The sequence below is a fragment of the Trichechus manatus genome, unplaced genomic scaffold (assembly GCF_000243295.1).
Source record: "Trichechus manatus latirostris isolate Lorelei unplaced genomic scaffold, TriManLat1.0 scaffold00173, whole genome shotgun sequence".
NCBI lineage: Eukaryota > Metazoa > Chordata > Mammalia > Sirenia > Trichechidae > Trichechus > Trichechus manatus.
In genome coordinates this window covers 1,874,366-1,888,615 of record NW_004444109.1, presented here as the reverse complement: position 1 = coordinate 1,888,615, position 14,250 = coordinate 1,874,366, and the positions used below count along the sequence as shown (strand labels likewise).

The 14,250-nt window shown below is 36.9% G+C and overlaps 1 protein-coding gene across 2 annotated transcripts in view; it reads right to left on the bottom strand.

The window, feature by feature from the left end:
- Window positions 1-14,250, bottom strand: part of DIAPH3 (diaphanous related formin 3) — a 516,843-nt gene that overhangs the window by 335,639 nt on the left and 166,954 nt on the right. For both annotated transcript variants that reach the window (XM_004386838.2, XM_004386839.2), the window contains 3 exons: window positions 4,722-4,832; window positions 4,300-4,418; window positions 2,960-3,076 (listed from right to left, as the gene is read on the bottom strand). In XM_004386838.2, the coding sequence (XP_004386895.1) occupies window positions 2,960-3,076; window positions 4,300-4,418; window positions 4,722-4,832 (347 nt within the window). The remainder of the gene's footprint in view (window positions 1-2,959; window positions 3,077-4,299; window positions 4,419-4,721; window positions 4,833-14,250) is intronic.

The window sequence follows — 14,250 nt, the reverse complement described above, 5'->3', positions numbered from 1 at the left end:
CTGGAAATACAAATCTAGAAAATAATCTCCATGGGCAATATTGGTAAACTTATGAACATCTCAGATGAACATGTGAATATCCTAATTAAGGGATGAGCATAAACTGCCATTACTGCACTGATAAAACATGATTTTTGTTGGAGGGGATTTTGAAATCATCCTCATTTTCTCTGTAGTACTGTGAGCAAATATCAGAAATTATCTCCCATGCTCATTCAATTAGCATGGTATTTTGAACATGCTGTTGTTGACAGTTGCCTTCGAGTCAATTCTGACTCGTGGTGACCCCATATATGCAGAGAACTGCTCCATAGGGATTTCAAGGCTGTGACCTTTCAGAAGCAGATTGCCAGGCCTGTCTTCCAAGGTGCCTCTGGGTGAGTTCAAACTGTCAACTTTTAGGGCTTAAACCATTTGTACCACCCAGTTTCTCCTATTTTGATCATGGTGAGTCATTAATTATTTGTTGCAGAATTCAATTTTATTCTTTTTCTCTACCCTCCAATTACCTTGCCTGTGTTTATCTGACTTTTTTTTCCCCCTTGGAGGAGAGGAGACCTGCCTTTGCCAGTATATTCTCCAATTGAGTTCCATTTCAGTAAAATTTCTTTGTTTCAAATGTGAAAATTACAAAAGATCCTAATTTTTTCATCTACTAATTCTTTTAAATGAGTACATTTTGCATTCAGTAATAAAACACTTGATCTACTTATTTATAGAAAATGAAAAATTATGTTTATGCATATCAAAATTAGCTTAAAATGTTCAGGTTATCTGAGATAAAGTTCGGTTCCATCTGACACACATGAAACTGAAAAATGAAGGTAAAAACCGAAAGCACAAAATTGATAGAACTGTAAATTGAAAAAAGTGAACTTTATTGCATGTAAATTTTTAACTCAACAAAACTTTTAAAAAATAAATGTATGTCAAAATATTAGGTAAATGATCATAATTCTGACATGATCTTATAATAGAAGTATATTTTTTAAAAAACTAATAACAGCAGCAATTAAATAACTATGAGAGATTTGGAACATGGGAAAAAGTAGATGGCATTTCTTGGCAACAGTTGTTGCTGTGTGTTGTCGAGTCGATTCTGACTCACAGTGACCCTACAGTCAGAGAAAGAACTCTGCCTTCATAGTAACTGTATCTAAAACAAAGAGCAAGAGTCTGGGACTTTAAGATCTAAGGAGGAAAGTAACATGGATGAGCATCAAATTAAAAAGTTGACATCCAAAAGATGTGAAAATAGCTAAACATCTATGTCTTACTAATGTCACTTTGGTAATGCCACAATTTACTATTTCCCTGAGGCTCTTAATTCTACTAATTTTAAGTGACAGGGTCTCCTGAGCATGCCCCAGGACTGTTGTGCTTTTTGTTCAGTTTTGAACTTGGACACTAGCACGTGCTCTCTTGGAGCACAGACAAAGGGATTAGTTCGTAAGTAAGATACAACTGTTGCAGCAGTACAGACACATTCAACCTCTGAAAGCAAACAGCAGCCTTGAGTTCTTGGGAACTCAAACAGCATCAGGTTGACAGGAGCTACTATGCACAGAGCAAGAAATGGATGGGGTTACTTTAGAATAAATGGAAGTTTCAATTTCATTTTTATGTAAATTTGGGATAGATCTATAGTGTCATAATTAGCAGGGTACCTAGGATATTTAAATATCTTATTTAATTTACTAGTATTTTTAATCTAGCTTTTATAAAATAGTTAAATAGTCAAACTATTGTATTTTTTTTTTTAATAAAATATCAGGAGCAAATTAAACAGCTCCTTGTTGCTGTTGTTCGGTGTCACTGAGTCAGTTCGAACTCACGCCGACCCTAAGTACACCAGAATGAAACGCTGCCTGGTCCTGTGCCATCCTCACGATCGTTGCTATGCTTGAGCCCATTGTTGCATCCACTCTATCAACCCATAGAGGTTATTAAACTCTCACATTTCATAATACTAATAGAATTTCTATCTACAAACGGAGGAGATTAGATGGATGACCTGTACTCACAAGAACAGAAGTTTTAACTTTTTTGACCCTTATTCTACTACATCGTTAGGTAGAACAGAAGGCTACCAAGTTACACCCCTGACATCACTCAGAGGACATAACCTGAAAGAGACATGTCTGGCAAATCCCTCTTCTTGAAATTAGAATAAGAAAAGACATCCTACCCGCAGTATTGGAGAATGAAATTTCAGCAAAGCTAAACTGGTGGCAACAAAAATGATTTTAAATTCAAAGATCTCAGCTTCTTTCATAAAACAGTAATAAAAGTGGAAAGGGGATATAGAGAACATTTACTGAGTATACACCATGTGCCAGGTATGTGGCTAGGAGTTTTGCCCATACTGCCATATTTCATCTTCCAAACAACCCAGCAAGTTAGGAGGTAGTATCTATATACAGCCACATATGATATAGATGATGTGGAGAAAGGACAAATAATTTGTTAAACTCAGATATTTACAACATAACCAAACTTGAAAAGCTGTTTTTCTAGCTTTTCTGATACATAGCATTAAATGCAACTACATTATTAAGGTACTTTCTAGCTACTTAAACACTAATAAAAGCAGTATTTACTGCCCTTCATACAATTTTTAAAAAGACACATATTCACGTCATTCCTACTGCCTAAGCACTAACCAGGAAATATTATCAATCACATGATAAACTAGTAATGTGTTGCTAGTTTGCATTTTTATTCAGCTGAAAGGTTGTAACCAAGAATCCACTGGAGCCTAAAGAGTAATAGTAATGTCACTTTACCATCATTTATCCAAATGTATACCCAGAGGAAATAACACATACCATAAATCAATATTATGACAGAGATAAAAATCTTAAAACCATTTGCTTGCCCAAATCAAACATCAGGTGAATTTCATAATTAATAGATTTTTATTAGGGAAAGAAAACATTAGAATATAGCTTCCTCTTACCTTATAAAATCATCATTTCTAATCAGCAAAAGATGCTGAAGAATAGAAATGAAATATCCCTCTGCTCTAGTTTCCTTAACCATATTCCACACCATGTTGTAAACATCATATGCTTCAGTAAACTGATTAAGGAATATGTGAATTTATTTATATTCTATTCTGAACAGCTACAAAAAAAAAAAGAACACAGAATCTGTTTAATAAGACTTTGATAGATTATTGGGTGTCTAACTCTAAAATCAGATAGCAGCAGAGCTCTTAATTGCTGTGCCACTCCCCCCAGGAGAAAGATGTGGCAATCTGCTTCCTAGATTACAGCCTTGGAACCCCTATGGGGTAGTTCTACTCTGTCCTGTAGGGCTGCTATGAGTCAGAATCAATTCAATGGCAATGGGTTTGGGTTTTTTGGTTTTGTAATTCTAAAATAGGGATCATGTATATTCAGCATGGGAGTCTCTGGTTGGTGTAAACAGTTACCGTGCTTGGCTCCTAATCAAAAGGTTATAAGATTCAAGTCTACCCCGAGGTGCCTTGAAAGAGAGGCCTGGTGATATAGTTCTGAAAGATTACAGCCATTGAAAACTCTATGGAGCACAGTTCTACTCTGACACGCATGGGATTGCCATGAGTTGGACACAAGAGCAATTGGATGCTTTTTTTGTTTTGTTATTTTATATTTGACAGGGGATAAAACATAGGTAGTTAGGATGAGAATGGGGGCAAACTGTGGCAATGATGACTTGATCTAATACTACCTAGCTTCCTCTCTACAATAAACTGCAACCAGGCTGCCACTCCTTAGCCAAGAGGGAGTGGGAAGCTGGTTGTGAATACTGCATTGGTTTCTGGGAGTACCTTAACCAAGAGAGCTGGTGTCAGGCTTTATTGATCATGGAAAAGCCCCAGTGGAAGTTAGGAACTTAGTGGACCTTGTGAAGAACATAGACATCTTCAGACCTACCGAGTTAATACGGGGCCCACAAGAGAATGCACCTAAGGGGCAGAGAAGGAGCTAACCACTGAGCTGAGGCTACCCTATGCCTAATGTTATAAGCACTGGGGTGGGGAACAAACATAAAATGAAAAAAGGCCAAACTACACATATATACATATAAGAACATGTCTAACAGAACCCTCTCGTGCACTTACATGTGTGCCTTTATAAACATACACATTAAATAAAGGTCTACACAAACATTCATCTGATTCATAAAAGGTTTGATTTCATATTGTTTATATAGAAATGGTTTCAGAAGTTTAATTTTTAGGGAGTGGGGTTTGTTGCTGTGATTTCAGTAATAATTTTATAAACTGAACTATACTTCAGAACAAAAGGATATTCAAATTCAGCTTTAATATCTTCAAGGCGATGGGAGAACTCGATCAAATCTTCTTCTTTATGCTCATCAAAGACTTTAAGTTGGATATCCAGGCCATCATTCTTAATACGTTTTAAATTCTAAATATATTGAATAGAAATTATGAACAATTTTGTTTTTAATTATATAAAAGAATTAATGAAAAACATATAGAGCAAATGTATTCTTTTAAACAATAAACCAACCACTCAACTTGATTTATAGCACTGAAACATTTAAAGTGTTAAATAACTCTCAAATTGATCATCTATATTTCAAAAACAGATTTTATACTCAAGCTTTTTCCCACAGATAAATTATTATTAAAGGTAATTTATCTAAATTTCCCCTACTCCAATACTCTTTAAATTTAAATATTAATAAGGAGACTGCAGGGCACTTACTGGAAATATCTCTTTTAATCCACAACGCATAAATTCATTTCTGATGTGAAGTCTCAAGTCCAAATCATCAGGAGATGTAACAAGAGCATTGATGAGCTGCATACAAGCTACCTATAACAGATTATACAGCAAAACTCAGATTTGGTTTCCAACATTAAAGAACGAGTAACAAAATGGAAACATCAAGTTTTTATTCTAAGTATCAGCACGTATCTTCGCTCACAGTGCTGTTGTTGTTGTTAGCTGCCATCCAGTTGATACCAACTCATGGTAACCCCGTGTGTGCAAAGGAGAACTGCACTACATAGCGTTTTCAAAGGTGTGACCTTTTGGAAGCAGATCACCAGGCCTTACTCCCAAGGTGTCTCTGGGTGGGTCTGAACTGCCAACCTTCTGGTTAGTAGTCCAGCACTTAACTATTTGCATCACCCTTTCCTCACAGCCAAGCCTATTAAAACAATAATTTGTAAGTAAAATATCTTAGTCAATTATAAACTATAGAAAAAATATAGTTTCGGTGGGGTTTTTATTTCCATTTAATTAGGGGTTTGGGGAAGGAAAGGAGGTGGAGAAACATTAGCCATTGGTACCTTTCCATTAAAAAAAAAATTACTATAACCAAAAGTTAGGTTCTTGCCAATAATGATAGCCCACACACTTGCAACTTAAATTGAACATATCCTAGATGAAAAATTATAAATCTATATGGAATTATAAAATCATTTTCCATTCAAGAGATACTCAAAGCCCCAGAGTCCTCAAGATCAAGAAGTGGCCTGAATCTGGTTAATGGAATTCTTACAACTAAAAACTGTATTATAAACCCTGTAGATCAAAATAACAATTTCTAGAACTTAAATTACCAGGCAATGGTTTTCATATTTTGGCAAAAATTCAATATTGCAGTATATCATGTTTATTAAGAACATATAAATAGATACTATAATTAACTAAATCCTTTATAGATATCTTTAATGATAAAAAATTTAAAATCGCAAAATTTTTCAGTTACTGTTTTAGCACTCCAAATTTAAATCTCTCCTTTTTTTTTTTAAATCCCTGGCTGAAATATATCTTTCATCATCTAAAATCCATATAATAAGGAAAAAAAACAAGTTCTCTCTATAGAAGCATGGTATTCTTTGTTGTTGTTGATGGTGTTATTTTTCTAAGTCTACATTCTGCCAAAGTCTAGCTAGAATACTAGACTACTAATCAATATGTTTAACCTCATGCTGTTCCCCAAATTGTCCTTTCTCAACCCCTTAAGGCAAGGTTTATATGAATTTAAAACGCCGCTTTTGGATTAAGACACCAACAGGAGTCTCAGTTCCTGCTGGTTGAAATATTTAGTAATTATTGTATTTGATATCTAAGCACTAAAATCTGACCAGCATGCCTCTACTGTCAAAACTTAGATTGTTTAAGTGGAGGTGGGGAAATGTGCAGAAGAAAGACAGGGAAAGGGAAAACATACTTTAACAAAAAACAAAACAAAAAATACTTAAAACAGAGTCTACCTTTCAGTACAGGTTCACTCAGCTGTAACCAGTTCATGTCAAAAAATCAAGTTTAAAAATGCTTTCTTTCCACTCCCTTGCCCGTCATTATCCAGTACCCACAAAAAAATGTTTTAGCAATACCAAGTAACTTTAAAATATCTGAAAGAGCATATAAATAATGTCTCTCTACATTCAGAGAAACTAGACAAGTCTTAGTCACCTTGTTTCTAGAAAGATAAAATAAAAACAACTGAAAGCAGCAAAAATAAAACAAAAATTAGCATAAAATAACACCTAGATGGAAGGTAGATATATGTAGAGAATAGTAGTATGAAATTGAGAAGAAAGAAGGGAAAGGATTATCCAAATTATTTCCAGGAAACATTTAAAAAGATAATTGTCCAAAGAATAAAAATTGGAAATTGATTTAAATTGTCAATTTAAACTGAAATAATGAATTTACATTAAATCTATAAAATCCTTTCTCCATTTTAATGGTAATTTGCCATTATCATGGCCTACAAACACTCTTTGATTAATTTATATCATATAAACATATGCCTGTGCATATATATAAGCATGCATCAAAACTTAATATAATTGTTTTCTTATAGATAAAAAATTCTATAATCAAGACAAAGACCAAAGAGTTCCTTCTAGGTTTTTAAAACATATAATCTTGTCCCAATTACCACAAAGGGCCTTAACTTGAGAAAAGGTATTTTTAACATAATTTTGAGCTAGAGATGTATGCGTGTCTGTGTGTGTGTGCACACATGCATGTGCGCATGTATGTCGATCTAGGATTTAGGATAGTTGAGCATATCCTCAACGGCAGCAACAGACTGAAGATGCAGTACAAAAACTGAGACCACCAAAGTCTTCACAGCAAAGACCAGGAAAATAGTACACAAGCTGCCAAAAAGGTAATTACAAATAGTAGGGCATATGTCAGCAGCATCGAAACTAAGAAGACATAGACAAATATCATAGACAATGAAACAGATAAAGTGTAAACAAAAATCTCAAAGATATTTAATACGAGGGGATAGAGACAATCAAAGGCAATCTTAAGAACAAGGCAAATGATCAAAGGAAAATCATTAGAAATGGAAAGAAGAGGTTAACAGCCAAACAAAGGAACATACCATTATCAATATCAATTAATCAGCAATGTAGCTTTCTGTCCTTGAAAATAAAGTGAGGGTTCTTCATATGTGAATAAATATTACCGAAATATCCTCTAACACACAATTTACTGCTGTCTATCACTATATCCAAGACAAATATGAGAAAAATAAACACTTTATTATTTTTAACCTTTGGACAAACAAGTTTAAGCACAAAATTCAAGGTACACTAACAAGTTCAAGGTCTACTAACAAGTTCAAGGTCTGAGCCCCATCCACAAAGCCGATTCAATTTTTTCAAAAGCCTGCAGAACAAGTACTTTCTACATGATTTTCCTGAAGGACTCTACTAGGTAGTCTAATAAACACTAAAAGCAAATATTCTCTAGAAAGTTCATTCTTAGGTCAACATGTTTGTCCTGGATACAGGTAGATGTTTTTACAAGTAAAATGATGGCTGTACTACATTGTAAAAATGTATCTGCTTCAGGAGCTAAATCCAGATTGGAAATAAGTACTAGAAGAGTACTTAGATAAAAATTCTATCAGGATCTGCAAATACTTATTACCTGGGCCTGAAAGATACACTTTAGGCCATTATTCATCTGTTCTACCCCAGAGCAGAAATCATCTGTTTCTCTTTGCACAATTAAATTTCACATTTATCAAGTTAAAAAGAGTAAATGATGCTTACAGAAAAATATTTTACCTCCAGTGCAAATAAAGAAAAACTAAAGATTTAAAAATTCTATGAACATGCATTAATTAATAATAAAAACTAAACAAACTATATTATGCAGACACAGAAATAGTACAATACATCCGCAGATACAAAGTTCTAGAATTTTATTTGTACTTCTGACTGAATGTTCCGTAAATGATGAGGTTGTTAGTTGCTACGAGTCGATTCCAACTCACGGTGACCCCATATGTGCAGAGTAGAACTGCTCGATAGAGTTTTCAATGGCTGTGACCGTTTGGAAGACATATAGAGGCACCTCTGGGTGGGTTCAAACCTCCAACCTTTCAGCTACTAGTCAAGTGCTTAACCATTTGCACCACCCCGAGACAGAGTAACAGAGCATGGCAGAGCTTGAGGTAACTGCACATACTTGATGCAGACTCAGAGAAATAAACTGTTGGACTCAAGACGCTATCATTTTCATGAAGAGGAATACTGAAATACAAACCTGAATTATTATAATATTTATTCAGACACTCCCCCTAAGGGAGACATCATTAAGTTCTTCTATGTCCTCCCATGCAGTTTGTTTAAACTGTTAGCATCACAATATTTATATGAAATATTAGCTAGTTTTAAATTCCTGAGTGAACGCTTTATAAGGGCAGGAGAGTATATTAGGGATCTTTGTAGTTCAGTATCTAGCATAACCTAGTGCACAGCACTTGCTGAATACTAAAGTAATTGGTTAATTAGGGAACTTTGTAGTTACCCTTGAGGCATGAGTTAAGTTTATCTTTTTGTGGTCTATTGTAGCATAACTAAAGAAGTATATTAAAGTAGACACAAAAAAGTGGCAGCCAATTCTAGCCCATAATGTTTATACTTAGATGCACTAGTTTATACTTAGATGTACTCCATATGACAATATTGGTTCACATTAGAATAATATTTTGCTGTGTTTCTTCAATGTTTAATTAGCTTACTAGCATATCATTTATGAATTCATTTTAATAAAAGTTGACATTTTAACTTATTTGAACTGATATATTAACCCTACTGATGCAAAATTCAATAAAAGTAGTAGTCAGAGCAGAAAGGAATGAAGACAAATTCTTCTCAGATGCCCTAACAATGGTCCTAAGTATAAACCCCATATGATACTTCATATTCTTCAGTTGGTCTTTCATTACTTGTGAGAACAATTTACTTGAAATTGAAAATTACTTAACAGTGATTTGGAGAGAGAAGGAGATTTGCAAAACAGAAAAAAAAAAGAAACAGTAAATCAAGATGAAACTGTTCACGAAGACCTTTATTTGGTCCTGGGCAAAATAAACTTGAATGAATTTTGACTAATTATGGGATAAAGGGTATGAAACAACCAGAAGCAAAAAAGTTAGGCAAATCCAGAAAGGCATTTTAACCCCTGACTTGTTTTAATTCAACTACCCAATGTACTATTTGTCTGACTGTTGCCCAACAACAAATTTCAAAGTATAATGATTTTAAGTGGATTAAGCATGATTTTTCCTACTCTATCATTAATGAACCTAAACTACTGATATAATGGGAAAATTTTCTCAATTTTTAAAAAATAAAATTCTAGAGTTTTTTTTTTTCTACTTTCTGAAACATGAAAAAATGAGATTCAATCAAAATGTCAAAGAGCTACTCTCTAATAGAACTGAATAAAATTCACAGAGATTGAAAAAATTAAAAAGAAAACCTATGAAAAAACTGTCTTTGCAGCAGTCATGAGAATGCACTTCTCATTTACTGGCCTGACAGAGACTGGAGAAACCCTGAGAGTATGGCCCCCAGACACCCTTTTAGCTCAGTGGTGAAGTCACTTCCGAGGTTCACCGTTCAGCCGGGGACTGGACAGCCCCATAAAACCAAGTGGGACTAATGAGGCACAGCAGTCTATGGACAAGGGATAGAAGGCAGAAGGGGACAGGACAGCTGGTGATGGGGAACCCAAGGTTGAGTAAGGACAGTGTTGGTTTGTTGTGAGGTTGTTAACCATTGTCATAGGGCAGCATGTGTACTGTTTAATGTGAAACTATTTTGTTCTGTAAACCTTCATCTAAAGTGAGAATAGCAGCACAATTGGAAGAGGGTAGTCGATGTCACTGAATTGTGCATGTAGAAATTTTTGAAATGGTGTACCTTTGGCTATGCATATTTTCACCAAAAAAAGGTCAAGAAGGGAGAGGGTTGACATGTCGTGGGGTTGATAACCAATGTCATAAAACAATATGTGTACTACTGTTCGATGAGAAACTATTTGTTCTGTAAACCTTCACCTGAAGTACAATTTAAAAAATAAAAAAAAAAAGAATGCACCTCTTACTCTTCAAGTGCAAGGAGCGTAAATGACCAATGGTCCCAGCTGCTGCCCTCTGAAGCCCATCCCAAGGTTTGAGCTGAGGTCACACTTCCCATGAACTGCTCTCAGCCAATGTCTGAACAAAGCAAGACTAGTAAAACAGGCCCCCTTCTGGGACACATGAGAGACTTTGGCTCAAGGATTCCCAGGTGGCCTTGCCAAACTCTCTTAGAACTACCAGTAGCCTAAGACACATCTTAGTTCCCTCTCTCCTTGACCTGGGATGAAACCTGAAGCCCAGGCTCATGGCTCTCCCAGGGTCCACCAGCTCCCTTCCCAGGTTCCTTCACAGGCATTTCCTCTAGTTTCTTGCACACCAAACCTTTTGCTTCTCAGAGGACTCAGAATAACACAGTCCTGGTTTACAAACAACTTTTAGCAAGCATACATCAAATTGTCTTATTCATAAATACTGTGAAACTTCATCAAATATCCTATTTTTAATATACTTAACAGAGCATTTTCACCTTTTCTTCTTGTTCTCTATATGTGACTGGCCTCTGCAGTTGAGTATGCTACCATGGGATAATTGTGAAGACCATGTACATGCCAGACACCTGGACATGTTTGGAACAGTTTTCCTCTAGTAACAGTTCCAGAGAAAATAAAGGCCTGTATTATAATCTTGGCTTCTGCTTCTTGGAAAAAATATTCCAGAGTAGAGAAATATCTTCCTTAGGTATTCTAGAAGGACATACCTACCACCTCTGTCCGCTGTTTCATCAAGATTATCAATTTCTTAGTTATCTAGGGCTGCTATAACAGAAATACCACAAGTGGACGGCTTTAACAAATATAAGTTTATTCTCTCACAGTCTAGTAGGATAGAAGTCCAAATTCAGGGTGCCAGCTCCAGGCGAAGGCTTTCTCTCTCTGTTAGCTCTGGGGGAAGGTCCTTGTCATCAACCTTCCCAGGTCGAGAAGCTTCTAATGCAGGGACCCAGGGTCCAAAGGATACACTATTCTCCTGGCTCTTGTTTCTTGGTGGTATGAGGTCTCATGTCTCTCTGCTCACTTCTGTCTTTTATATGTCAAAAGAGATTAACTTAAAACACAATCTAATCTTGCAGACTGAGTCCTGCCTCATTAACATAACTGCCACTAATCCTACCTCATTAACATCATAGCCGTAGGATTGACAACACATAGGAAAATCACATCAGATAATAAAATGGTGGACAACCACACAATACTGGGAAACATGGCCTGGCAAAGTTGACACACATTTTTGGGGGACACAATTCAATCCACAGCAATCACTGTAGCTTAAAGAAGCCTAAAAAGAGCAATAGCTATGTATTTCAACAGTAGGTAAATTAGAAGACTTGAGTTATTTTTACTAAAGAATAGTAAGTAATAGTAAAAATAAGAGTCCACAGAAGTAAAACATGAACCCAGCTAATTACCAGTATCCCTTTAGTATACTAAATCAAATTTTTAGAAACCTGGAGGCAGTTAAATCAAAATATTTAAGTAGCTTTTTTAGTGATCAAGTTCCAAACTAAAGATGCTCTGAGTTCACATTAAAGAAATCAAAGACAACAGAATATTAATTCTGCCCCTCTGAAAAGAGATTCACCATTTTCCCATATTGGTGTTTGCCGTCCTGGCAGAACTAGCTCGCCTTCTCTCTGGATCAAGCAACTTTAAAAACATGTTTTCCCTTCAGTCAATAATGAATGTAGGACAAATACTCCTGCAGTGTCACATGAACCAAAAGAACTAAAGGCTTCATTCCATTCAATCTACATCTAAAGTACAATGTATATACAGAAAGAACACAAGGAGCATCAGACAGAAGGAAAAGAAGCCAAGGAGGTGACACTAGGAGGTTCAGTGGTCTGCTCTCTGTTGTGAGATAATTCTGTATGGTTCCCTCACATTTCTGGACATCTTGCAAAAAGACACACTGATGGTCTTTGTTCTGGATGATCTTTTCAAGGATGTTTGCAGAGCAAACAACACTGTCAAGATAGAAAGAGTGTCTCCTGTCTCCCTCCAGATCTTCATGTCCAATAATAAACATAGTGCTCCCCTGTGGAGCCTTGGACTGGCATGCTTTTGGTCCATTATAAAAGACTCTGGTTCCCTAAGCTCAGGGTTCCTCTCCTGTAGCGCAGTCTGCCTTCTCCAGCCAGAGTTCTACCTATTTTATCACCATTACCTTAACATTGCTAAGGACTCTGTCAGAAATAGCAAGGGATGGCTCCAACCCCTGCACCTCCCACAAAGCATCTATGAACATCTCTGGATGCCTGCTCTACCCCATTCCCATAGCTGTAGCTCAGTCATTCTGTGGGGTAGGGGAACACCACCCAGCTAGTGGCTTGGACAAAAGGACCGTTTGGACTGACTGTTCTCAGACTGTTCCAAAAACAAGGACTAGACTTCATTATTTCACGAAATGGGAACCCTAAGGTTTATCAGCTGGCCAGGAGGCACGTTGAAAGCACTGTCAACCTGTAGCACCCTAAGTGATAAAGGTCTCAATTGGGGAACGTCAGCAACTACAAACAACACTTTCTTCCCAGGAGCACTACATGCACCTTCAGGACTATAAACTTTGAATGGAAGTCAGGCATTAATTTGTTTCTCTCCCAAAAGTGCCGTGACTTGCACCTTAGAGGTGGTCATAAGAGATGTTCAAGTGTTTAAGGAAACACTAACAGCACATCAGGTAGTACTCAGACAACTATAGAGATCTCTCCAAATTAAGGCTGCCCTTGGTTACTCTGGGAAGCAGCTTCCTGGAGGGATAACTGACTTGTTACCTCATGATAGAAGTCACCATCAAAGAACTGGCTAGGGTTGTTATGAATGAAATAATTGCCCTAGATTTCCTTTTTGCAGAACAAGGTGAAGTCTATGCAATCACTGTTACATCTGCTTCTTCTTGTTGTTAGGTGCCGGCAAGTTGGTTGTGACTCATAGTGACCCTACAGGACAGAGGAGAATTGCCCCCCAGGGTTTCCAAGGAGCGGCTGGTGGATTTGAACTGCCGACCTTTTGGTTACCAGCCGAGCTACACTACACCACATATGCTTCTACCTGAATTAATACCTCGAGGCTGAATGGAAAGATCAGTAGAAAAACTTGAGAAAGCCACCTGGTGTTCTAAGGTAGAACTAGTGGTTCATGGGATTTGTTCAGAAGGACTTGGCTGAGGTCAGCACTGCAGGTTGGCCTTCATCGTGCTTCTTGAAGTCCTCTTGACGGGAGCCTTAATTATGTATTATATGAGACAAATTGAACAGATTTGATCAGAGCCTCTATCAATTAGATCAACCAGAGTAATTGCTATCCATGCATAATACAAGAGTTGTATTTCCTGAGCTCAGAGTTCTCTCCTGAAACACAACCCACTGCAACAGGCCCTCTTCACATCACGCTATGGGAATTGGGGCTCAGGGAACTGGTGGAAGGAAATCTTGTTACTCTGGCTTCTGCTACTGCATTCATTCTGACAGCATCCATAAAACTGAGACAGACTGAAAAAACCAACTAGTTTACAAAACCAAAAAAAAGCAAACCCATTACCATGGAGTCGATTCCAACTCATAGTGACCCTAGAGGACAGAGCAGAACTGCCCCATTGGGTTTCCAAGGATAGCCTGATGGATTCAAACTGCTGACCTCTTGGTTAGCAGCTAAGCTCTTACCACTGCGCCACTAGGGCTCCCAGGTGGGCTAAAATCTCAGACCCTTCATGTTCCTGACGCTCCCCAGCCCAGATGCCAAGGGGACTAGATCAGAAAGATACCACAGGAAAGAGAAAGTGCAGCATGCTGCCACTGCAGGCCTGAGAAGATACACACAGATGACA